This window comes from Polypterus senegalus, chromosome 10 (genome assembly GCF_016835505.1).
Source record: "Polypterus senegalus isolate Bchr_013 chromosome 10, ASM1683550v1, whole genome shotgun sequence".
Lineage (NCBI taxonomy): Eukaryota > Metazoa > Chordata > Cladistia > Polypteriformes > Polypteridae > Polypterus > Polypterus senegalus.
The window spans coordinates 179,916,811-179,942,685 of record NC_053163.1 but is presented as its reverse complement, the minus strand read 5'-3'; the positions used below and the strand labels follow the sequence as shown (position 1 = coordinate 179,942,685).

General features: G+C 40.9%; 1 protein-coding gene across 3 annotated transcripts; it reads right to left on the bottom strand.

Moving 5' to 3' along the window:
• Positions 1-502: 502 nt before the first annotated feature.
• LOC120538379 lies at positions 503-25,045 on the bottom strand. Of its 3 annotated transcripts, none has more exons than XM_039767867.1 (5): positions 24,920-25,045; positions 11,710-11,803; positions 7,793-7,957; positions 4,113-4,244; positions 503-1,230 (listed from the first exon to the last, which is right to left on the bottom strand). In XM_039767867.1, exons 2-5 carry the CDS (start codon positions 11,801-11,803, stop codon positions 1,094-1,096), a joined length of 528 nt encoding a protein of 175 aa, XP_039623801.1. In that variant the 5' UTR covers positions 24,920-25,045; the 3' UTR covers positions 503-1,093. The 3 variants fall into 3 exon arrangements, with proteins under 3 accessions (XP_039623801.1, XP_039623802.1, XP_039623803.1); XM_039767868.1 differs by lacking the exon at positions 24,920-25,045 and adding an exon at positions 24,841-24,915; XM_039767869.1 differs by lacking the exon at positions 24,920-25,045 and adding an exon at positions 24,656-24,742.
• Positions 25,046-25,875: the final 830 nt, after the last annotated feature.

The following is a 25,875-nucleotide window of genomic DNA, read 5'->3' as shown; positions in this document are numbered from 1 at the left end:
TACCTCTTCATATCTTAAGATTAAAGACTTATCTGCCAGCTTCAGTGTAAAAAGTAAGTAATTGCAACACAAACACTGACAATCAGTTTTAATGCGTAAAGATGCCGACGAAAGAAGAGAAGAAGCAGGCTGCTAGGGTGGAGAAAAGAGCAGCTGCTGAGGAAGCAGCAAGTGCATCAACCTCTGAGCAAACGAATGGCAGACGTACAGAGAAAGAGAGGATGAAAAGTATGAACGCTCAAGTCAAGTGTATCGTGCAGTGTGCCGTTACCAATTTAGATTTTATGTAATGCTATGTTATCTTGTACCATGTGCAACTGTCATATGAGAATGGTCTGTAAAGCGTTTTACAATTGGGTTTCCTACAAAAATCGCAAGATAAAGAATCCGCTGCACAATAAAATCTGCTGTCATTGAGATTTCTTTCCCACTGAAACATGCAGCCTCAGTAAGGAGAAGCAGAACTTTCACTCTAATGATGAAAAGCCAAAACCCAATCAACGTATTGCAGCACATAACAGAAGAATTTATTAATGATTTGTGAATTATTCCGGTTAACAACTCTACACGCAGAAAACAAACCGGGGGCTTTGGTAGGGAATAAATGCTACAGAAGTGCCTGCCTGAATGCCTTCTAGAAGTTCAATTTGGAGAGGCACATATGGCAGCTCTGGCTCCACGTAGTACCGTATCATCTTACGTTCTTTCCCTCTTTCACCGATTCCAAAGAATTATAAAAAGTGAGCAGACTTGCAGAGTAAAAGGCTGAATTATTAGTTTAAAAATAATTTTGGCCACAACATAGAAGGACACAGGCAGAGGCAATCCAAGATTTTAAACAATTCCTTCCCTAACTGGCCTCCTTTATAGGCAGTGTTGTGTTAAAAAGCTCCCTAAGCTCAGTGTAAGGGAAAACGTTATAACCCTGAACAATTCAGATTTCAAAATAACAATATGAATGACCACAGTTTTTAAGAGTACTGCAATGTCTTCAAGAACTGGATAAAGGTGGCTGGAGAATTTAAATTATTCACCGTATAATTGACAATCGGACTGCTGCTGGCAGCTCATAAAGCCACGATTCAAAGTGAAGTTACTTTTTCCATTGCTTCTTCTCATAATCCCAATTGGAGGCGAAACCCTGCACTGGATTCATCCTCATGTCAATCATCCTTTGCGCTTGCATGGCCTTCCAGTTGTCGTCGAAGGTATGAGGCCGTTGAGGATACACTGAAAGACAGAAGCACAAACCGTTTAGATTTTCTTTACTCCATAGTGTCTGTCATGTAAAGTTTTGCTCGGATTGAGATTTTTGACTAACAATTTTACAAAAGCCACTTAAAACAAATCAAGGGTATAACTAGGGGGGGAAAAAAAAAAAAAAGATGAAAATAGCCCTGGACGTGACGACAGTCCACAAACACAGGGGACATTTTCGAATCAGCAATTAAGCTAAACTGCACATCTTTGAGTATGTGGCGGAAAAACCCAAACAAACAAGCAGGGGCAGAATGTCAAATCCCCAGAGGTCAACGGCCAGACCTGAACCCAGGATGCTTGATTTTTTTGAAACACCAAGCTACCAACTGCACCATCGTGTCAGCAACCATTGGAAGATGCTCTTTTGAAAATCAATTTCAATCCTGACAATGGCTGCAGTTATCAGGTGGTTTCTTAGTATTCATGATACAGAACGTCAAACGCATTCAAAAGAGCGACGGCTGCCGTAACATTTTTATTATTAGGCTATTACAACAATTGTTACTTCACAGTTATGTTAAAATAACATAGCAAGGTTCAAATCGTATTTACAAATGTAATACAAAGTTATCAATGGCTTTGCTCCAGTTAACTGTACAGAACTCATTGATGCCCATCCCCTAGGCCAGGGGTCCTCAATCACGGTACTGGAGAGCCGCAGTGGCTGCAGGTTTTTGCTCCAACCCAGTTGCTTAATAAAAAGCACTTATTGCTAAAGTAACACTTCTGCTTCACTTTAGTGATTTTGAGCCCTTATTGCTTAATTTTGTCTTAAACAGCTATTTTAATTGCTCCTTATGATCAATAACATGCAAATGACAAGAGAGAGCAGCATTTCTCCATTTAGCTTCTTTACATTTACACCTGTGTGTATTTATCTGCACTATTGGGTTTAATTAAATACTTGGAAGAAAAATGAAGAGAAAAAAGTGAAGGACTGAGAATTACTCGTCCATTTTAGCCTTCAAATCATTTGCATGATAGAAAGGGAAAGAAAATCTAGGATATGAGAATGAGCTGACATAGCAGAGTTCATTTAATTTCATAGCTTGTTAGTGGTTTATTGGCAAGAATGGCTTTCTAATTAAGCAACCAGGTCAGAACAAAAACCTGCAGCCACTGCGGCCCTCCAGGACTGGGACTGAGGACCCCTGGACTAGTGCAGTGTTTCCCAACCTCAGTCCTGGGGACCCCCTGTGGCCGCAGGTTTTTGTTCCAACCGTAATCAGTGACAACACCTAATAACGCCGATCTCATTCAATTAGCTGGGATTGTTTTTTCTTGTATTCGACATTCAGAAAAGCACAGAAGCCTTATTTTTACATTTATAAGACACTTAGAAATATTGCTGCTTTTGCTATTGATTTAAATGCTTAACTCTCTTTTGGGGATTTCATTCTATTTTGCCCTTTTCTCTGTGCAGTTTTCCCCCTTCATTGTATCTTAATGACAAAAAAAAAATGAGCAGAGCAGACACCACTAAATAATCAAAGGCGTCAACTACTTTAGCAGCAGACCTAATAATTAGTAAATAGTGGATTAGTTAAACAATTAGAAAACCTGGTCAAGTAGAATGAAAATACTGTTAAAAAGAAAACTGCTTGGTACATTTTAAAATTATTTATTTGAGAGAGAGAGAGAGAGACTCCCTGCATGGAGTCTACATGTTCTCCCCGTGTCTGCGTGGGTTTCCTTCGGGTGCTCCAGTTTCCTCCCACGGTCCAAAGACATGCAGGTTAGGTGGATTGGCGATTCTGAATTGGCCCTAGTGTGTGCTTGGTGTGTTTGTGTGTGTCTCCTGTGGTGGGTTGGCACCCTGCCCGGGATTGGCTCCTGCCTTGTGCCCTGTGTTGGCTGGGATTGGCTCCAGCAGACCCCCGTGACTCTGTAGTTAGGATATAGCGGGTTGGATAATGGATGGAGAATGACCATATGCCACACAACAACAACAACATAAGATTATTATACTTATTATACTATTGAGGATTACTTGTGTTCTGTTCTGTGTATTTTATTGTATTGACCCTCTTCACGCCCAGCTTACCTGGAAAGGGGTCTCCTCTTTGAACTGCCTTTCCCGAGGTTTCTTCCATTTCTTTCCATCTTCTTAGAGAGTCAAGGCTGGGGGGCTGTCAAGAGGTAGGGCCTGTTAAAGCCCATTGCGGCATTTCTTGTGAGATTTTGGGCTCTACAAAAATAAATTGGGTTTCCTCCCACAGTCCAAAGACATGCAGGTTAGGTGGATTGGCGATTCTAAATTGTCCCGAGTGTGTGCCCTGTCCAGGCACTACAGGAAGTATTCTTTTAAGTTAAAGCCAAAAAACATGCAATAGAACATAACCATTTGTCCAATATCCATTAATCGATACCCGGAGCAACAGTCTATAGGGATAGGGTTGCACTCAGCCCAAGGCAGGACCCAAATTTCCATTTATTTTGCTTAGCAGACTCTTTTCTTCAAAGTGGCTTACAAAAGGATGACAACATAATCGAGCAAACATCAGTCTGAGCGACTGTTTGGGAACAAGTGTTACAGGACAAGATTATGGAATTCATCATCACAGGTGAAGAGCTTACAACAGACTACGAGCGGGTAACAATTCTTAGACAGAAATTCACCAAACAAGAGAGTCTTCAAATAGTTTGAGGGCGTTGGCAGTTAGGATGGAGGTGAGCAGCTTGTTCCACCAGCTAGTAGCAGACTACTCTATAGGCATCCCTCTAAATTTCATTGTCAGAGTTGTGTCCTAAATATGTAATCAGCCATCTAAACTGGTTTCCCTCAAGTCTGACACTGTTGATCTCACACACAGTATACCCGTGACAGAAAGCAGAAAAAAGGGTTCACTTACTAAAGACCTTTTGCCACCAAATGATTAGCCCAGTCACACCAATAAAAATGAAGATGCCACCAAGCACTGTTTTCCATTCATTTGAAGGTTTCTTCATCTCAGCATAGCTCTGGTTGAACATAATGCGGTATACTGAAAAAAGAAACAAAGCACAAATGCATTTAAATATCTTTTTCTCAGATTCATTTCCTTATTGCATTTTTAGAACACGACTTCTTAATCCAGGAGGAGACAAGGAAAGAAATAAAAAAGAAAGTTGCTCCATGTTTAGTACTCCATTACCAAGATCAACATTAAAACTGTGAGTGGCAAGATCATATGGCAAGTAACCATCAAAAACAGTTTGGATCCAGTGCCGACTTGATGATTTAAGGTAAAGACAGGATGTACTAAGTGTGTTCTTCTGTCAAAAACAAATGTCAAATTTAGTGCACTAAGTTGTGAGCTGCAGAACAATCAAAGTAAAAGGGCACTGGTAATACAGTACGGGTAAAATAAATCCGATACAAGTACCTTAAAAAAAAAAAATAAACAAAGGAAGGGTCCTTAAGACCTCACACGGGCTTTTACAGGAGGCTGATGTTATGTTAACTATTTCAACCATTGATTGTTTTCCAAGCTGTATTGGTTTTGGACTGGTGGTGCCAGACGCAGGGTGGCACACTGGTGGTGGTGTCTTACAGTAAGGGAACCAGGGTTCACATCCTGGGCTCTTTCTGCGTGGAGTTTAAATGTTCTCTCCGTGTCTGTGTGGGTTTTCACCGGATGGCTCTGGTTTCCTCCCGCGGTTCACAGACATACAGGTTAGGGGGATTGGAGATGCTTAATTTGGCCCTAGTTTGTTTGTGGGGTGGCAGTGTGTTCATCCTGCGATGGACAGACACCTTGTCCTTTGTTTCTGCCTTGCTGGGGTAGGCTCCAGCCCCCTGAGACCCTGCTCAGGATTAAGTGGGCTTAGAAAATCGTTTGGTTTGGTGCCAGACTTCATCCTAGTGGTCTGTAGCTTCTTTGGACTTTCTTTTAAAGGCTTGATTCAAACCAGATGTACTTTTTAAATGTTTCCGATTTCTATGCGCCGTTTTCTTTCACAATGGCTAGAGTAAATGTAAGAACAGTAATGTGATTGCATTTATCAATTGATTTTAAATGAGCTACCTTAACATTTTACAATTACTTTTTCCTAAATATCAAAAACAAAAAACAACCACGGGCATGCAGGACTATTTGCATACAGTAGGTACCCAATATTCGTGGCAAACGAGCTTATAAAAAGCACATGCTGTCCTACAAACTAAAATAAAACAAATCCTAACTCAAATATACAGGTGCCGGTCATAAAATTAGAATATCATGACAAAGTTGATTTATTTCAGTAATTCCATTCAAAAAGTGAAACTTGTATATTAGATTCATTCATTACACTCAGACTGATGTATTTCAAATGTTTATTTCTTTTAATTTTGATGATTATAACTGACAACTAATGAAAAGTCCCAAATTCAGTATCTCGGAAAATTCGAATATTGTGAAAAGGTTCAGTATTGAAGACCCCTGGTGCCACACTCTAATCAGCTAATTAACTCCAAAGCCTTTAAATGGTCTCTCAGTCTAGTTCTGTAGGCTACACAATCATGGGGAAGACTGCTGACTTGACAGTTGTCCAAAAGACGACCATTGACACCTTGCACAAGGAGGGCAAGACACAAAAGGTCATTGCTAAAGAGGCTGGCTGTTCACAGAGCTCTGTGTCCAAGCACATTAATGGAGGCGAAGGGAAGGACAAGATGTGGTAGAAAAAAGTGTACAAGCAATAGGGATAACCGCACCATGGAGAGGATTGTGAAACAAAACTGTGGGGGAGATTCACAAAGAGTGGACTGCAGCTGGAGTCAGTGCTTCAAGAACCACCACACACAGACGTATGCAAGACATGGGCTTCAGCTGTCGCATTCCTTGTGTCAAGCCACTCTTGAACAAGAGACAGCGTCAGAAGCGTCTCGCCTGGGCTAAAGACAAAAAGGACTGGACTGTTGTTGAGTGGTCCAAAGTTATGTTCTCTGATGAAAGTAAATTTTGCATTTCCTTTGGAAATCAAGGTCCCAGAGTCTGGAGAAAGAGAGGAGAGGCACAGAATCCACGTTGCTTGAGGTCCAGTGTAAAGTTTCCACAGTCATCTGCTGGTGTTGGTCCATTGTGTTTTCTGAGGTCCAAGGTCAACACAGCCATCTACCAGGAAGTTTTAGAGCACTTCATGCTTCCTGCTGCTGACAAACTTTTTATGGAGATGCAGATTTCATTTTCCAACAGGACCTGGCACCTGCACACAGTGCCAAAGCTACCAGTACCTGGTTTAAGGACCATGGTATCCCTGTTCTTGATTGGCCAGCAAACTCGCCTGACCTTCACCCCATAGAAAATCTAAGGGGTATTGTGAAGAGGAAGATGCAATACACCAGACCCAACAATTCAGAAGAGCTGAAGGCCACTATCAGAGCAACATGGGCTCTCATAACACCTGAGCAGTGCCACAGACTGATCGACTCCATGCCACGCCGCATTGCTGCAGTAATCCAGGCCAAAGGAGCCCCAACTAAATATTGAGTGCTGTACCTGCTCATACTTTTCATGTTCTTACCTTTCAGTTGGCCAACATTTCTAAAAATCCTTTTTTTGCATTGGTCTTAATTGATATTCTAATTTTCCGAGATACTGAATTTGGGACTTTCATTAGTTGTCAGTTATAATCATCAAAATTAAAAGAAACATTTGAAATACATCAGTCTGTGTGTAATGAATGAATCTAATATACAAGTTTCACTTTTTGAATGGAATTACTGAAATAAATCAACTTTGTCATGATATTCTAATTTTATGACCGGCACCTGTACACCTTAAAAGATTTAAAGTTTGATGCTTCAGTGTGGATAAATCAGAAGCTTTATTTCAGAATGTAATTCTGTTTCAACTAGAGGACTTCCTGGTCAAACACTAAAAACATAGCTAGTTTTAAAAGGATTCTGGGTTTTAAATCCCGCATGTTGAGGTGAAGGCGGCTTGGTGGAGCAGTGGTAACGCTGCTGCCTCGCAGTTAGGAGACCTGGGTTCGCTTTCCAGGTTCTCCCTGGGTCTGCAGGAGTTTCCTTACGGGTGCTCCGGTTTCCTCCCACAGTCCAAAGACATGCAGTTTAGGTGCATTGGTGATCCTAAATTTTCCCTAGTCTGTGTGTGTGTGTGTCATGTGCCCTGCCCAGGGTTTGTTTCCTGCCTTGCACCCTGTGTTGGCTGGGATTGACTCCAGTAGACCCCCGTGACCCTGTAGTTAGGATATAGCGGGATGGATGTTAAGGTGAAGTCTATGTGAGGTTTTCTCGGTTTACTCTCATTTTCCTTCTACTTATCAAACATGAAAAGTTAACATGTACAATACTATATTAGTGCGCAAAACTGAATGAAATGGTGTCCATAAGTGGGACCTTTACATGGACTGGCAGCACATCTATGGCATTTCCAGCCTTATCTCCAATTCAGTACTGGGAAAGACTCTCGCATCTCGTGATCCTACACTGGAGTAAAGGGGTCTATGAACATTACATTGCATATTTCATCTCTAATAGATTTCCAGTCTACAAACTATTTTTTCAATACTTTGTTTAAGACAAAACAGAAGGACTGTTGCATACAAGCAATTTTCTCTTCATTGGTCAGGTTCTTCCAAGAGCTTTTCTCTTTCTGCTTCAGCGCCTGCTGCTCTGCCCCAAGCTTCTTCTGAAATGGAATATCTGGCAGTGGTGTGTCTGTGCGGTCCCAGTACATTGGGAGAGACATGTCCTCCTGTTTGGCCACCTCTGCAAAATAATAAAGAAACATCAGAAAAGAAAGTGTCCTAATGATATTATATACTCCGTGTACTTCTTAATATGACCAAACTGCAATCAAATTTGATTTAAGGAGCAGCAAAATAAAAGAGTGTGCCATTTTTGATATTAATCAAAGAATCTCAACCTGTGAGAAATTCAACGACTGTAAACTTTAAAAATACATAAAAAAAAAAAGTGTATTTTTGTAGAAAACTATTCATATTTAAAATTTATTAAATTGAAAGGTTTAATTTCTATCAGTTTTGCCTGATGACAGAACCTTAATGAGACTTTTTAACTAGAATTGAGCTTCTCTAGCATCTTGACCGGTTACATATTACACACTTAAAGGGAAAACTTTATCATTACTATCTCATTAGTCAGTATGGGAAATTTTTCAAAGAATCCAGAACTATGGCTGCCATAGCAAAATCAGATTCTTCCACATAAATGTAAATTTTCTGTTTTACCCAGGGGTTCTCCACTGGCTTATTATTAAATTTCTTTTTTTAATCTTTTTGTTCAGGTTTTACCCTATAAATATAGACGTTTATGTTTGTATTGCTTTTTTTATATTTAGGTTTATTATTTGTAAAATGATGCACTTTGTGTTTAAACTACAGATTTAGTCTCTATGTATAAAAGAGTATGTCCTTCATTGATCCTCATGTTTTAGGGGTGGTTCCCCAGGAGACGGACTCATCTGTCTGTCACTGTTAAGAGACTGCTACCAGTCCTATAAAGGCTGATGGGAAATGCAGTCTCTCACAGTACACTGTATGCGCTTGGAATTGGGGAGTCCTCCTCTTCAGGATTACTCCTCCTCTTTAGATTTTCTGGCTCCTTGACATTTTTTAGGCTCGGTTTAAAGAATACGACTTCTAATTAACAGTGTCTTTCTATGCAAATCCTTTTGTGCCTCTTTTTGCTCTTTGAAGCATTGCCTTTTATTTTTTAATTAAATAAATCAATCATTTAAAAAGATTCTTCTGTGGTGGGCTGGTGCCCTGCCCAGGGTTTGTTTCCTGCCTTGCGCCCTGTTTTGGCTGGGATTGGCTCCAGCAGATCCCCGTGGCCCTGTAGTTAGGATATAGCGGGTTGGATAATGGATGGATAAAGATTCTTCATTTGCTCTATTCTCACAAGCTGAAGGTTTATGGTCACTCTTCTCCTCGTGGTGCTCTTCCCCCAATTTCAGATATTAACAATTATTTTGCCAGCTGATCTACCTGAAGCCAGCAGTTAGTATTTGGAGTCTAGCTGAAAGTAGCGAGCCTCTGCTGGCAGACCTGCTCTCTAGATTCTTTGGGAGTTTCTTTTGTAACAAAAAGAAGTGAGCCCTCCAAATAACAACAAACTGTACCACCATTTGGGGAACAACACCGCAAAACAGAACAGAACATACTTTCATACGCAGATATTCATCATACTTGTACACATAATAAACAGAAATAATAATATAAGCATAAATGATAATATTTAATGGATAAAACTTGAACTAAAAAGGTATAAACACTAATTTAAATGTAAGCTAGGGAAGGACGCCTGGTTGAAACATTCTAGTCAATCTGTGCATCTCTTTGTAGACGTTGACAGAAAAACTGTGGCATTCTAGCAAAGCCAGTCCCATCTGAATTGCATCTGGTTGCTGTGTAAGGGTGAATATAACATACACACACACCACACACACACATATATATATATATATATATATATAAAACAGCTTTTATAACTACCGTATCTTTGTTTTATGGTGAAGAAGCAGTCCGTTTTGTTTAATAGGTTTTATCATGTTCTCAGATCACCTAAGGCTTACAACCTAACATGAAAGATACCAACTAACTTTGTTTCTAGAAAGGAAATAAGACAAAATGTGAAAACCAACTATGTAACTGATCAGTGACCTCTTACCTGTCTCACTGTCTGTGCTACACCCACATGGTTAAACCCTCAGGACCTCTATGACAGGCTGCTCATGGACTAAGGTGGTCTTTACCTTCCAAACTTTCTCTCAAGCCAGTTTATCAAACAGTATAGGACTTCACAAAGGAGTGCCCTTGTGTCCTTAATAGACCTCAGTTTGACAAGAATGAACGTCTAACCTCCTGTCCCATTAGTACTGGTCAGAGAGAGAGAGAGAGAGAGAGAGAGAGACTGACAGACAGACAGACTAGCTTCAATCATTCACTCACAAACTACTGCACATTTACTTCCATCAAACCAATAACCGCAAGTACAAAGTGATGCATAGAAGCATACAGCCTGGGTAGGTTGAATCTTTGTGTAGTCCCATTAGCAACAGCAAGATGCTGGAAAACATTCCTTTGGCTTGGTTTCTTACTTGCAGACTACATCTACTCAATCAAAAATTCAAATTTCCAAGGATGAGATGAGGCTCTGTCAGATTTTTAAGACAGTAGCTCCTTCTTCCTTCTTGCCTGATAAGAACATAAACTAGATAAGGTGGCTCACTCAGCACAGCATTTGGCTCTCATCTGTACTAGCAGGGTACACTTACATTTTACAGTTTCTCAAAACACTCATAAAACAAACTGAAGACGACGTTACAAAACATTAATATCACTCAAGCTCATAACTATTGATCTTATCCAATACCCAGATCAAGGCTAGTTTCCTGGGGCTCAAAGCTCAAAAATAACCTGCCCATGCAAAACAATCTAAAATCCTGATCTGCATTCCAGCTCTCCCAGCATACACTGCACTCCTGTTCAACTTGACCAAACTAAGGCAAAAGGTCCTTCACCTCACATCTGTCAGCTGAAAAGTTTTAAATATCCCAGTGACAGTACATTAGGAAATTACCTTGTTGTTGCTCCTCTTGTGTCATAATCTTCTTATATAAATGCTCTACTGTGGTTGTCCGTTTGTCTGTCCAGGATTTTAAATCACCTGTAACTCACAAACCGTTTGACCTGAAATTTGGTACACATATACTACGTGACGTCTACTATCCACTTTTGGGGAGAAGATTGACCTCCAAGGTTATTCCTCTTTTTAATTTTATTGTAGAATCAACTCTCAGCAGCGGCCAGCAGGGCATCCGTGCACCGTCACTTCCCCCTTTTGTATCATCTCATTCTATGGGCTGTTCATTCACAATGACTGGTAAATTATGAACTTGTTTTCTGTTGTATTACTAGTATTTTTTTTTTTTTTTAACCAACCATTTAGTGATATAAAAGTGTGGCATTTCAGGGTTGAAAATGGCTGGTGTCATATTTTACTGCTTTACTAGTGTTACACCCAGAATTAATCCACTGATTTGTCCCCAGCACATGCAGGATACCAGAAGCCAACAACAATTCGGGCACAGCCTCCCCCTTCTGGCTCCATGGGTTCCTACTTAATCTTTAAGCCTGCAGCCTTAATTCTGCTCTATTTGCACAGGAAAAATGATGGTGGTCTCCAGGCTGCCAAAAATGCATCACTTTAGCAATGGTTAATCTGAGGAAGCCACATACTTGCTCTTTATATTTATTATAGCATATCAAAGGATTCTAATAAACTTACACATACAAAATGCATGCCTGCCTGCAGGTGTCAAACACATATTTCCAGTGTGAAGAGTTTACCTTTCATAAAGTAAGTACACAGCAGAAAGAAGGCAAAAAAATCAATAAAAAATGCAAAATTCATGCATCTCACAGATGGAAGACTACAGTGAAAAAAATATATGGTTTATTAAACTGAGAAATGCAAAAGACTAGTAAAGACATTACCGTGTCCATGATGTGCAGTCCGAAATGTACCACTGGCTATGATTCCCCGCCTTGTAAGGAGAGATCCAACACGTAGGGCAGAAAATGGGAACATCTAACAAAAGAGGCAGGAGAAAGTTAAAAACAGTAAAAAGGTATAGTTAATGCAATACGCACATTTGAAATTATCTAGGGAGGGAGACGAGATCTTCTCGGAAGACAATTTGACGTCCCGCGAGACAAGGCAGTAAGACAACGTTTAAAACAAGTTCACGGACATCTAACCTAGCAGTTGTTGGAAATGCTTTTGGCAGACACGCTTCATGTGCTCCCAGCTCTTAAAATAACATGCAACAAGCAGAACGCGCAGCTCGCCAACTGCAAGCCGGCAGGTGGTCCGACCACTTCTCCTTAGCGTGCCTGTTAGAGGTCTATAGGGAGGAAGAAATGGAAACATCTATAAGTTGAATTAAGAAGGTCCAATTAACATCAGAGGTTCACTGGAAGTGTTCCTTGACAAGTTTAAAAAGCAGGGCACAAACATGACACCCTGGTGCCACCTGCTGGCCACACACACTCTCCACACTAAAAACCCATCTGTTCTTGTTGTGCTTAGTGCTGCGGTGGACACACAACAGGACTTAAAATACTGAACTAACTGAGCACTAATAATGCAGCCTGACAAACGGCTATGAACTTTGTGACTGCGAGATTATGACAACAACCAACTACGATTTTATAAAATCTCCACTCATGTTTCTTTTCTCTTTTATTTTTTTTTTTTCTCTATAAAGAAACATTGCTACAAGGAAAGCCTGAAGCTCTTGTATATTTTAGGACCACATCCCATCATGGTCAGTAAGGTCACAATTACTTGGCAGGGTGCCTGTACTGGTGGAACCACATAAGGTTAAGCAGGATGTTCTGGCTTAAAGCAACAGGCCAGAGTTTAATCACCACCTACCCCTAAGACTCCCACTCTCCCCTAAACCTCAGGACACTCGCCAATATATTTAGTTATTCAATAGAAGCATTTTTAAACCCTACTCTGGGAATCAGGGGCCAATTTAAAGCAGTCAGTTAGCTCAACACACACAATGTGGGGAAATACCAATTTATGACTTTAACACAATAAGATAGGCATGCACAATAAATTGAACATAACAGCATTTTAAAAACAAATTATCAATATTCGGTGCAGGTTCAAGATTATTTGTGACATATCTGACTAATATAACGAGACAGCAAATATAATGCAGAAATGCAAGACTGCTCACTGGGCAAAATGTAGTTTGCAAGGTCATTACTACCATAAATGCAAATGAGGTAATATGCAACACTATGACTGGCACAAAAATCAATAATAATAATAATAATAATAGGATTTAGACATCTAAAACCACCTGAAATGAACAAGCCTTCCTCAAAGGAAAACAAATCTGTATGATGACAGCCTGCTGTTGAAATGCTAATTGAAAGAGTTAATGCATTCAATCAGGACAGTATGAAAGCTAAATCCATCAATCAGCCGTGCCACACGCACTTCTGAAGGGTTAAAGCATCTGAAGCTAAGCAAGTTCAGGCCCAGCCAGTACTTGGATGAGAGACCAACCAGGAAAAGGCTGGGTTGCTGCTGCCTGAAAAGGTGCTGGAGAGACAAGCAGGGAGTTCTTATTTGTGCTCCGTGTGTAGTTCCCAATGCCCCAGCGCAGAGACCGAGACACCGGGCTGTAAAACCTTGTGGTGTTCTTCGGATGACATGAGGTCCTGGCTCTCTGTGGCCATTAAAGATCCTTGAGTAAAAGGATGTATCCCGATGTCCAGCCTAAACTGCCCACCACGGCCTAGTGATACTGGCGCCCTATCATCCCCAGTCTCTTAACGGACTATCTTTCTAATCCCTTCACTACCGAATAGCTACTGGGTGGAGATCTAACAGCACAAAATGGCTGCCATTGCCTCATCCTGGTGGAAGCTGCAAACTGATGGTGGTTGAAGTGGTCCCCCATTGCCTGTGTAAAGCACTTTCAGCAGTGAGTAAACATCTATATAAATGTAATGGCTTCTAATATCCATGGATTCAGTGCACCATATTTCTGTTCAAGTAATTACTTCATACACACAACTAACTAGCTACAATTTGGGTAAAAATGAAATAAATGTTATAATAATTAGATACTTACTAGAAGCAAATGGATTATCAATATCAGCCTAGAATTGAATACTAGAGTAGGAAACTGCACTATGTATTCATTTCCTTGTAGACCTCCTCCAGGTAACTCCTTACAAAGCTTTAGTCATCTTCTCTGTAATCAGATCTCCTCAGTAATCAAATGCATTTAACACCAAAGGCTATAAATCGATACTTGAAGTGCACAGGCGGCCACTAGCATATTAAACACAGTGTCATTTTTAACAAGTTCCAGTTAAACATGGCTCCTGTTCCTTAAAAGTTATCTGAATGGGTCAGACAGTTAATGGCACAGAAGTCAGTTATACCAAGTGCTCATAAAAAAAATGTAGTGATGTGTTCTAGAACTTTCCTAGCCTTGTAGCATGTAGCACTGTTCTGCCAATAAACCTGGACCCACGGAGAGGTGCAGGCAAAAACAAAAGTGTGGGCACCTAATAAGCAACACAGACGACATCCCATGACATTCAAAACGTCACATGTATTAAGCAGTTTATATCCGGTAACCCAGTTCATAGAATCCTTGGGCTCCATTTAAGTCCGATCAAAGCCATTCTACCAGTTGGACTCAGGATTGATCACGAAGGACGCAGGTTTCTCCAATCTTCCATTATACAGTGTACGCTCCTTAAATTCACTGCAACTACACTTGACAGCAAACAAACAGGAGGTCTTTGGTTACCATAACCACTATGCAACAAGGTACACCCCTAATGCACCTCTTTCAGGACTTTTGTTTGACTCCAGTTTTGGTAATATTCTTCGGCCAAAACCAAACTGGCTTCTGTCAGGCCCCACTTGTCTCGTCTGTCCAGCTCTACGACCAGAGTTAGTCCATGCGCTCTCTTTTTTTGGTTTAATTTTTACGAAAATAACATTGCATACAATCAAACTGAATTTATACAACAAATGACTTCATGGGCGGCACGGTGGTGCAGTGGGTAGCGTTGCTGCCTCGCAGTTAGGAGACCCAGGTTCACTGCCCAGGTTCTCCCCGTGTCTGCGTGGGTTTCCTCCCTCAGTCCAAAGACATGCAGCTTAGGTGCATTGGCGATCCTAAATTGTCCCTAGTGTGTGCAAGTGTGCGCGCCCTGCGGTGGGCTGGGATTGGCTCCAGCAGACCCCCCCCATGACCCTGTAGTTAGGATATAGCAGGTTGGATAATGGATGGATGACTTCATATTTAGGACTAGAACACAGGAAAGCTAAAATAAGAAAAACAAAACAGAAAAAGAAATCAGAATGATAACAACAAAACAAAACTGAACAGTATGGGCAAAAACAGAGAGGGAAGGCAAAAATGCCCCCACCCAAATATAAATGCTTATTCTTTAAAAAAAAAAAAAATAAATTAAATCTTGCAATATTTTAGAAACAGTTCTGAACAGATCCTGTAAGTGGGGATTTGATATTTGCCCTATTGCAAATAGTACAGAACATCAATTACACACTGACTTAGTAAAGGTGGGTTGGGAGTCTTCTAGTTAACCAAAATAAGTCTACATGCTAGTAGTGTGGTGCCAGTAATTACAATCAAATTGTCCTTCTCCATTTAAGCCCTTCTGGGAACGCACCAAACACAGCGGTTAATGGGATACAGGAGATTGGGACACCAGGGCTGACAGACAGGCATTCAAAGATTTTTGTCCAACATGATGTTAATTTGGTGCACACACAGAACATGTGCCCAGTGAGGCTGGTTAGCTCAAATGCAACGCTTGCTGGTTGAATCTTGCCCTTGATACATTTTGGATTTTAAACAAGATAAATGTGGTTGATAAAAGATTTTAAGTTGAAGGATTGAATGCTTTGCGCATATGGAACTAGAATGTATTCTACACATGGCTGCCTTCCACTTCTTTTCTGAGATATTAAATTGAAAGATCCTTTTCCCACCTCACCCCAAGATCTTTGAAAGGAAGAGAGACTAAACTGTCGGCCCATTCTCAGTATATCTTGTGGTGGATGGCCGGCAGCTCATCCCAGCCGGGATGGCCAAAAAAATTGAAGGATGGGAGAAGGCAGCCTTTTCAGGGCTCTGCCTCCCCCAAAACGCTAGATGGCAGCTCCCCTGGAGTGTAGCGGTGCCCTAGATTCTCGCATGGCATCCTGGGGCTTGGAGTCCGGTTTCTCAGCCCTGTTGGGTGCCATGATTGCCGCCAGGGAGAGCTATGAAAGGACCTGGGGAGTCATGCTTCTCTGCTTGGAAGTCATGAGGACAGAAGCCTCACAGTACTTCCGGGCTGATTAAAGACTTGGGATTCTCCATCGGACCCTGAAGTGCTGGCAAGTCACGTGGGAAGAAGAGCAGGAGCACTTCCAGGTCAAGAAGTATATAAATGAATGGTGGAGACCCAGCAAGCGAGTCGGAAGTTGGAAGGTAGTACGACAGAGGTTCCTGGGAGATGTGGAGGAGAATATTGTGTAATTTGTATTGGTTGATTGTGTATTAGTGGTGGAGGTGTGTTGGGCACTGTTAAAGTAAAAGAATGGAATTAAAAAGATCTTTTTATTGCTTTTACCGTGTCTACATCTGTCTGTTGGGTTTCATGGGGCAACTGCTCCCTCAAGCGTTCTTACATGCATGACAACCCTGACAGATCTGCCTTTTGGCAAGCTACTTGTGCCAGCACATATGGTACCCATTGCTGTGCTGTATTGAACCCCACCAACCTCTTAGGTCTTGCAGCCATACTCCCTGTTAAAAAAAAAAAAAATCAATAAAATCTTACATTTATTTAATGCTAGCAAAATATCCGCGCTTCGCAGCAGAGAAGTAGTGTGTTAAAGTTATGAAAAAGAAAAGGAAACATTTTAAAAATAAATAACGTAATATCCCTGACCATCTCATCTTTGTTGTCAACCGTTGTAAAGATAACAGGTTTCATTCATCGAAGTGTTCACTACCCAAATCGGTACTCGTGAATCTAAGGTGTTTAACAGGCATTCCCGGTGTTAAGTTGTGGATTTGCTTGCGAATATTTAGTGGCAGCGTGTCTATGAACTTAAATTTAAACTTAAGCTTTACACCTTGCTTTCCTATTGATATGTCCTCAAAGGCTTGTTCAGATTCAGAGGGTTGTTCTTCTCTTACTACATCAATAAACAGCTCATCTTCCTCTTTATCTGAGACAACACACACTGCATGCACAGATTTACCTTTCCCAATCCTGCAAACTATTGTGAATTGGTTCAATTTACCACATTTTTTACACTGTCTTCCTTTAGCTGGACATTGACTTTTTCCACCGTGTGCTTTGTTTCCGCAGTAGCTGCACTTGTGAATATGCTTGTATGCGTCACTCACTTCATATTCTTTTGCTGCCTTCTCAATTGTGTAATGCGTTTTTGTTCAGCGCTCTTTGGAGCCCTTGCTTGTTCTCTGCGTACTGCGTTCACAGTCAGTTCACGTGAGCCGCTCGGAGTACATGCATCGAAGGTTCTCAGCTGTGCTTGTGCTATCTCGTGTGATCTTGCGATGTCCACGGCTTTATTTAATGTTAGCACTTAAAACTTCCTCTCGCGCTTTCGCCGAGTTTGTGCCAAACACTAGTCTATCCCTGACCATCTCATCTTCGTTTGCATAAGCACAGTCCTTCACCAATGAATATTTAGCGGCAGCGTGTCTATTGGATTGCTGCCGACGGATGGCCTTATATGGGCAGGCACTCAATTACGTGGGAGGCGTGATGATGAAGGACGCAACTCCGCCTCACAGAGTGACCGAGCTGCAGGCTATGGGCATATATATACCATACCATATTTATTTGTTGAGCGCTTAAAAACACAGCATTACAACTGGCCAAAGCGCTGTACAGTTACAACAAGCAGGACTAAAAGCAAAATATTAAAAATAAACATTAAGAGAGAATTAAAACAGAGATACTAAAAACAGGTCAAGGGACCAAATAAAATAGAGAAAATAGCAAAAGGCAAGTGGAAAATGAAACAGGTTAAGAATTAAAAGCCAATGTGAAGAACTGCGTTTTTAGGCGAGATTTGAATGTGGCGACTGAAGCGGCTTGCCTAACCACTAAGGGCAGGGAGTTCCAGAGCCTGGGTGCACAGACGGAGAAAGCCCTTTCACCACGAGCTTTAAAACGTGCCTTGGGAACGGTTAGGAGCAGCTGATCTGTGGATCTAAGAACACGAGGGGGATTGTGACAATGGAGCAAGACACTCAAATAGGCGGGGGCTAGACCGTTTAATCTCTTATAGGTTAGGGGGAGAATCTTAAAATCGATTCTGAATCTAACCGGCAGCCAGTGTGGGGTTTTCAAAATCGGTGAAATGTGTTGGATTCTGCTACTTCCAGTTAGAAGCCTTGCAGCCGCATTTTGAGCCAGCTGGAGTCTAGAAAGCATGGCTTTACTGATAGCAAAAAGGCAGGAATTAGAGTAGTCAAGCCGGGACGTAATGAATGCATGAATTACTGATTCCAGGAGGTGGTTAGAAAGAATAGGCTTGAGTTTGGCGATTCGCCTTAGATGGAAAAAGCAGGATTATATATATATGTTAAGTAGGTTCCAGTTATGACCATTGCGCGTAGAATTTCAAAATGAAACCTGCTTAACTTTTGTAAGTATGCTGGAAGGAATGAGCCTGACAAATTTCAGCCTTCTACCTACACGGGAAGTTGGAGAATTAGTGATTGAGTGAGTGAGTCAGTCTAAACTAAATTATTGCTATTAATGGAAGACACATTTATGTTGGTTTATTTCACTTGCTTGTTCTGGTTTTCTTAACCAGCCACCCACTTAATTTGATTCAAGCAATAAGGAACCCAACAGGTATCTGGCTAACCTTCATCTCACTTGCACTCATGTCCTTAGTATAAAGAAAGAAAGAAAAAAAAAAATCAACCATCATAAGAAAAAGTGAATGACTGAATTACTTATCTGCCTTACTCCATGAAACAGTCTGACAAGATTTTAGAAAATGAAAATGTACAGAAGATTAAAAATGTGTGGCGGCCAGATGAAAGTCATTGAATTAGAAGCAAGTTACTGCTAGTGAAACAAGTCCTTTTAAGCAAGAGTGAAAGTCAGGCAGCCACAACAGCCCACCAGGAACAAATACCAGTGGAGCTGCATCAGTGCCCGAGGCTTCTGAAACGCATGGGCCAGAAAGCCTTTAATACACTCAAGATTACAACAAGTATTAATATTTTGTACAGATGTGCACAACACACATCATTACCTCAGTATAATAAGTTAATCTCAGTGGGCACAAGTTTAACTTTGATCAATTATATGACATCCATTTCCATTTTGTGAACTTACTCCTATTCTGGCAGTGGGCATAAGGCAGAATACAAGGCGAGAATAATCGCCAGACTTTCACAGGGTGTTCACTAATACGAGGCCAACTAAATTAACCTCCATATGCACAGTGTGAACATGCAAACTCCATGCAGACAGCAACCATGGCAGGATTTTAATCCCGTGTCCTAAAGCTCGGAAACAGCAGGGTTAAATAACTGCACCACCATGCTGCCAAAGACAGAATTTAAGAAGTAACTAACTAGTCTATGTAAATTGGCTGCAAGAGTGCCACATTTTTGAAGAAGTCCAAACAGGTGGCTTCAGGATATCACACAGGAACATAAAGGCCATTTAAAACATATACTGAATCCAATTTTCATTGTACTGTAGAGACTGACACCAAAACACATCTACAATAAAGCCTGTGCTATCATCCGATATTCTGGGGGAAGGAGTACATCAGGCCAGTTGATTTGTGTTCTCTGTTAAAAAATAATGAAGAGACAGATTTTCCTACATTCTTCTTCATCGTGGTGACTCGAAGTAGCAGTTGTAGTCTCCACATATAATGTGTTATAAAGCATTAAAAAACACCCTGATCACTGCAGTCAAATTAATAACCGGTGCTGCGAAGGTCATATTTCTGCCGTGCAAAATATTTTTTTTCTGGACTGTATGGTGCCAGGTAAACAGTATATAGTATGTATAGAATACAAACTAATAATGAGTACAGAAAAGGCTTTTAATTTTTACCTACTCATTGCCAATAAAACATGGGGGGGGGAAACACACACACACTCTCTATCTAAAACTTTAGAACATCACAATGCATGATCCAGCCCACACTTCCGCTCTCTCACATCCAATGGCGACAACAAGTACTTCTGGGGCTTCAGTCCCCGAGCTCAGGTGTCCAGCCCCCCCATTTTCTCACATTAAGTGATCTGACATGCATGGGCGACAACGCAAGTCATGCACCCCCCACATATTTGTAGGACTAACAACATTATCTGAAGTGGGGCTAAGTCCCTACTAAGTGTAACAGTTAGTGCCACCCTTGCTCACAACCTCACCAGTTAATGAAATATGAACATCGTAGGATGGCGTAGAAACCTGGGGTACCCAGGGAAGACTCTCACAAAACTTCAGTTCAGTTCATAGTACCATAAGTCCCTAGAACTGCAAGGCAGAACAGCCCCCAAAGGAAATATTCAACATTTTATTCATCATTTGCAATTCTGAACAAGGCAGCTCCTCATAGCTACAAGAGGCTGGGATCCAAAATTCTGCCCAGTTGCTAAATGTCTGGAATTTTGCAAATTCTCTCATTGTTTATGACTGCGTTTCCTCCAGGCACTTTGATTTTCCTCACATGCCCATTAGACGTTCATCTTAGGCTAATTGGAAACTCACCTGTTTCAGTGATTGTGGATGTTAGCGCGACAGTGTCCTGTGATGGACTGGCATCCTGTGCAAGGCTGGGGTCCTGCTTTGCAGCCACTGCTGTCAGGATAGACTTTGGATATCCACAGCCCTGAACTGGACACAGCCGAGTTAAAAAACAAATAAATACATTTGTCACAAAGCAGCACCAATGTCACTGTTCTGCTAACACCGTGAACCAGACCAAGACATTCAATGACCTTGCTCTCGCCATCACCTACTTGTAATCCATTACAAACAACTTTAAAAGTGGTGCAATTTGAATAGTGATTACATTAAAATGCAAGAGACTGATTTTTGTGCACATAAAAAGGGAGGTGAATTTCCCTCTGCTAATCTATAGAAATATATATTTGTAATCCGTTTGTTTATCAAGCGAAAATAGCCAAAACGATTTTTGTATGGAAGTTCTTGTTGCTCCAATTTAAAATGTCAGTTAAACTGCATCTTTTTTTGTCTCATTGTGGGTAGTGTTTAGTTATACTTCATTTCCAAAAGTCCATTTTCAAACCCTTTAAGAGCAATTATTTGTACACTTCCCCAAAAAACCTACTCTAAAACAACCCTTCACAGATGCAAAACTGCATTTTTACCGGCAATGTATGAAATGCAGGCAGTGTATCGAATGACGAAAACTGGATGAAACAATTAATATGTCACTCATTTCCAAGGAATTCTATGCAATGCCAAAAGACAATACTTTGCCTAAATAGCATTTATCATTCTATATAATGCCTAGGTATTACACACAATGCCTTGGGGAAGTATACCTGTATATAATATTAAAATAATTTGGATATTTCATACTTTGCCTTAACACACCAGGCATTCAAAATCTTAAGTGCTTCTGTAAAAAGCCAAGTTTCCCCCTCGGGACAAATAAAGCTCTCTCTCAAAAGCAAAGCTTAATGCCAATTTCATGAAATTATATGTGAAAGGAAACTTAGCTGTCATTTTATACCCGTTATTTTGTGATGTTCATTTTAACATAAACTAAAGTGGGCGATTCGAGCTGCACGACACAAACCGAGGCATAGTAGTGCATGTCGGTCAAGCATGTAGAAAGGAATTTCATTGTACTGTGCGCACATGACAATAAATATTAAATGATTAGATGATGTGTGAGAAAAAAAAACAATCATATATTTTGAAAAAGTCAAAGCTGTTACACACCTACATATCATTACTATGTGTTTTAGGGATCACAAAATAGTACAACGAGAACACCACTGGTAACTTGTATGGTTTCTTGATGGTAACATTTATTCACCTCCATTTTATGATAAGGCAGCGATAATTTTTGACTTGGATGCCAACATGGTTTCATGATGAATTTTCCATTTACACTGAATGAATCATCTGTATAACATTAAGTCATGGCACCTGTTGAGGACAGGTAATAGAATAAATAAAAAAAATAAATAAAATCTTCGCCATCTCTTGCCTCATGTGCTCCTTCAGCACCTTTGCGTATGAGAATGTTTCTTACCCAGCACCCCCTCTCTCGAGCACAGTCACGTAAACCATGTTTCTCACCCTCTGCCATTATTTTCAAGACTCCTTTCTCAAACTCCTGTCTAGTTTTACACTTCAAGGCGACCCGCTCCGTGTCGCTCATGTGCCTTTATTTCTCCTCCTCATGCGTTTCACACTCGCACTTCTTTTTTTTGTTGTGTCACCAAGGCCAAATTGACCAATCAGATAGCTCAGGAGGACTGGACACACAGCCCTTAGTATGTTATTATATAGTAGATTGAATACCACCACTGCTGTGATCTCCAGTAATAAAATGGAGATCTGCAGCACGATCTGTAAATCCCAATCCTCCTTGCCCACCATTCATTAAGTAGATGCCTTCCAAGGTCTGTGGATTCAATTATTTAACAAGCTATTAAGTTTATTAATGCGGGATTAAACCTCTATTTGTAAAACCACAGTTAACAAGCAAATACAAAGAAGTAATGTTCATGGTTCCAACCAAAGCAAGGCGTTACAGCAATTATGAAATACAATCGTATACAAAAAGAACCAATTTTTGGCTCATGAGAGAAGAGAAATCAATAGCTATCAGAGAGGTACAATGAAAACACTGGTCAACATTTAAAAAAAATAAATACATTGCTTTCTTACCTTAACCCATCATGCAAACATCCCCAAGCATTTCCACTAATGTATGTACTAGGGGGCTTCGCCTGCCAACCCGCTCCCCTCCTGGGGCGCACTACACGCCAGCCACCTCACATCTCTGCCACTCGTGTTGTGAACAGGGGCAGGGCAGGGCAGGGCAGGGCAGGGCAGAACACACACTAAGGAGATGCGGTGGGATCAGCTGCTGGCTTGCTACTGCTGCCGCCGAGCCACGTGTTCTGCTCGTCACGCTGCGCATCGATCATTTAAAAGCCTGTACAGCAGCTGTCCTTTTGTCTCGCGGGACGTTTCAGTGTCTCCAAGAAAAATCACGTATCGTCGCCTTCCAAGATTTCCTTTTTATAATAGAGAGACATGATAAATAACAAGGTGATGTATTGTCACTGGGTCAAAATTTGACAGATTTACACCTTTTTGGCATCTGTGAATACAACGTCACCATTTTTTAAATGATCTTTTGTCTGTGCATTATGATGACACTTGGTTTACATAATAACTGGAAAACAAATCACAGAATCCAAATGAAACTTAGCACAGTTTTAGCATTATGAAGATCTAGAAGCCTAATAATATTGATCCAGATTGCTCCAGCAGATGTCTGCCCTATATCTAGGTGATGATTTTTAAATTTTGGTGCACGCATCCCAACTCATACAGAAAAAGAGAATAATAATATATTGATATAGCATTTTTCCCATACTTTTTCCCTCCCTTTTCAACAAGATGTGATTCTTCCATTTTATTCCACATAATAGATTGACCAACATATTTTACTTGTTTAAACAAATTAACAGATTTTTGTAAGGGAGGAGCTTTTGTGCTGGACAATTTGTGCACTATTTCACTGTCCAGGACACCCAACCAACTCTACTAGCTTCTTAAAACTTGCCTATACGCAACACTCCGTTATACATTGACACTTCCAATTTGCATTAGACATAGTCAATATGTGCTTGCACTTCATCTGTAGTCCTGTCCAGTATATTTGAAACTTTGCCTTTTTTTTTTTTTTTTACAAAGTACAACACACAATTTTTAAAAACCAAACAGTTAAAACAAGTGTTTATAAAAATGGCACACAAGGAAATAGGTCTATGGGTACAAGCCTGGGTTCTACAAGTACAGTACATCATCATGGAACTTATTGAGCTGCCACCATTCTAGCACGGGTTCTACCTATGGAGCAGTAGCATCTCAGCCATAAAATTACATAATTGCAAATCTGGAAGTAAAACCTGAGGCTATGAATTGCTGTTGGGGAAGCAGTACAACCTCTGCTTTGACATAAAAGCAAAAAGGTCTAATTCAGTCAACTGCAAAAAATTTATGCACATAACAACTCTCTTAAAATGTGTGGGAGAAGTGATCATTAAATGAAATGGCGCTCATTTCATCAGAATTCACTAGGAAAAACATCATTAAGAAGTTAAATAAATGGCTGTAACGTTTACTCGGTGCATTCGAAAAGCTGTGAAAGTCAAACCCTCTGGAAGCAGGCTCCACTTTGGACCTGGCAGAAAGCCGCTGGTAACACAACATTAGGTAGAAAACTGGCAAACAGTCAAAGTGGGGCTGCCATGTCTGACTGCCCGTGTTGACCTTCAGAAGAGCAAGAACAGACCGCAACACAAGAAGAGGCCACACTTATTATAAAAGAAATAAAAAATCTAACAAATCTGAACGTTATGAAAAGTCTGGGGAAGGCGGCAACCTACTGGACTGTGCTGACCACAATTTCTTTACAAGGGGGAAGGCAGAGCTGCCTCTTGGCCATCCATCCGTCTACCTACCTACCTATCCGTCCGTCCATCCACCCACCCACCTATCCATCCATCCATTACTGAACTCGCTAATTAGAATGAAAGCACAGACCTTTCATCAAAAGGCCAGCCTTTCAAGGGTCTGTCATTGTATAACTTACCTGGCCAGACTGAAAAGAAAAGACTAAAGAACTCGTATTACACAAATCTCATGAACAGAACAGTTAAGAAACCTAACACCCTTCATCTTTCTGGGTGTTTGTTTTTTTCTTTTCGCAGCGAAGCTCACGCAGGTTAGGCCCCCCAAACTAAAGCGAATTCGAAGGGCAAACCCCAAACAAGTCACCTCCCGGTTTATCCCAGCTGCTCCGCAAGCATCGGGCGACTCGCAGCAGACTGTCACGGCTGCATACAACTGTACTCACAACTCTAAGGTGAACAGGCACGCAGGAGCACAAACTTCAGCAACTTTCCTCGAAGCCTTTTCGAACGGATTGACGGACTCTTATTTTGAAGGCGGCCTCTTTTTTTTTTTTGCCGCGGGGCATGACGGGAGTGCTGGGGACGGGCATTTTTAGGCAGTACGGCGTCGGCAAATTCGAGTTGGTAGTCGTTTACTTTTTTTAGCAAATGAGTTTACATTATGGCTTTATTTATTCATAACAAAAAGAGTGTAGATCATAGCAAGAGTTAATCTTTACATTTAAATGTCATTCCATCTTTTTATTCTTTAAATGTGCAGTTGGTAATTGGAGAGTGCGGCGAATACGACGAGCTAAGCAGTGGCGTGTCAATACGGCAGCTCGTTTACGTGGCGGCTCCAAGCTACGATTCTTGACACTGGAGATGTCTCTGCCGCCGCAGCAGCAGCGGGTGGTGTTTGTAGCGTAGTACCTCTTTTAAAAGGTGGAGCTTCATTTTTTTTGTCAAGGCGTCAGTCTGTTATCCACAGATGTATGCTGCACTGACAGCTGTTCCTGTTAACGGTGATACGTCAAAGCGGCCGCCATATTGGGGCGGTCAAGATCCTCTTCTTAATTCATAGTCAAGTATAGACACAGGCTGCGTTCATATGTTAAGATTTTTTTTTTTGGAGTTTGTTTTCTTATAACTGCTGGACATGTCAGAATATGAATACGCAATTTTCTAATTTATGTGGTGTATTATTTGAAAAAATGTTAATAGTTGCAAGAGGCAGCGACACCGGGAACCACAATAAATAAATAATAAATGCATTTTTTAATACGTAAGCGGATACCCCAGCTTAAGACAAGACCCACTGTAAGGTGTCGAATTGGTGAAAGGATGGTTCTTCAGTGTGTGGCACCAACTGTCCAACATGGAGGAGGAAGTGTGGTGATCTGGGGTTCTTTTGCTGAAG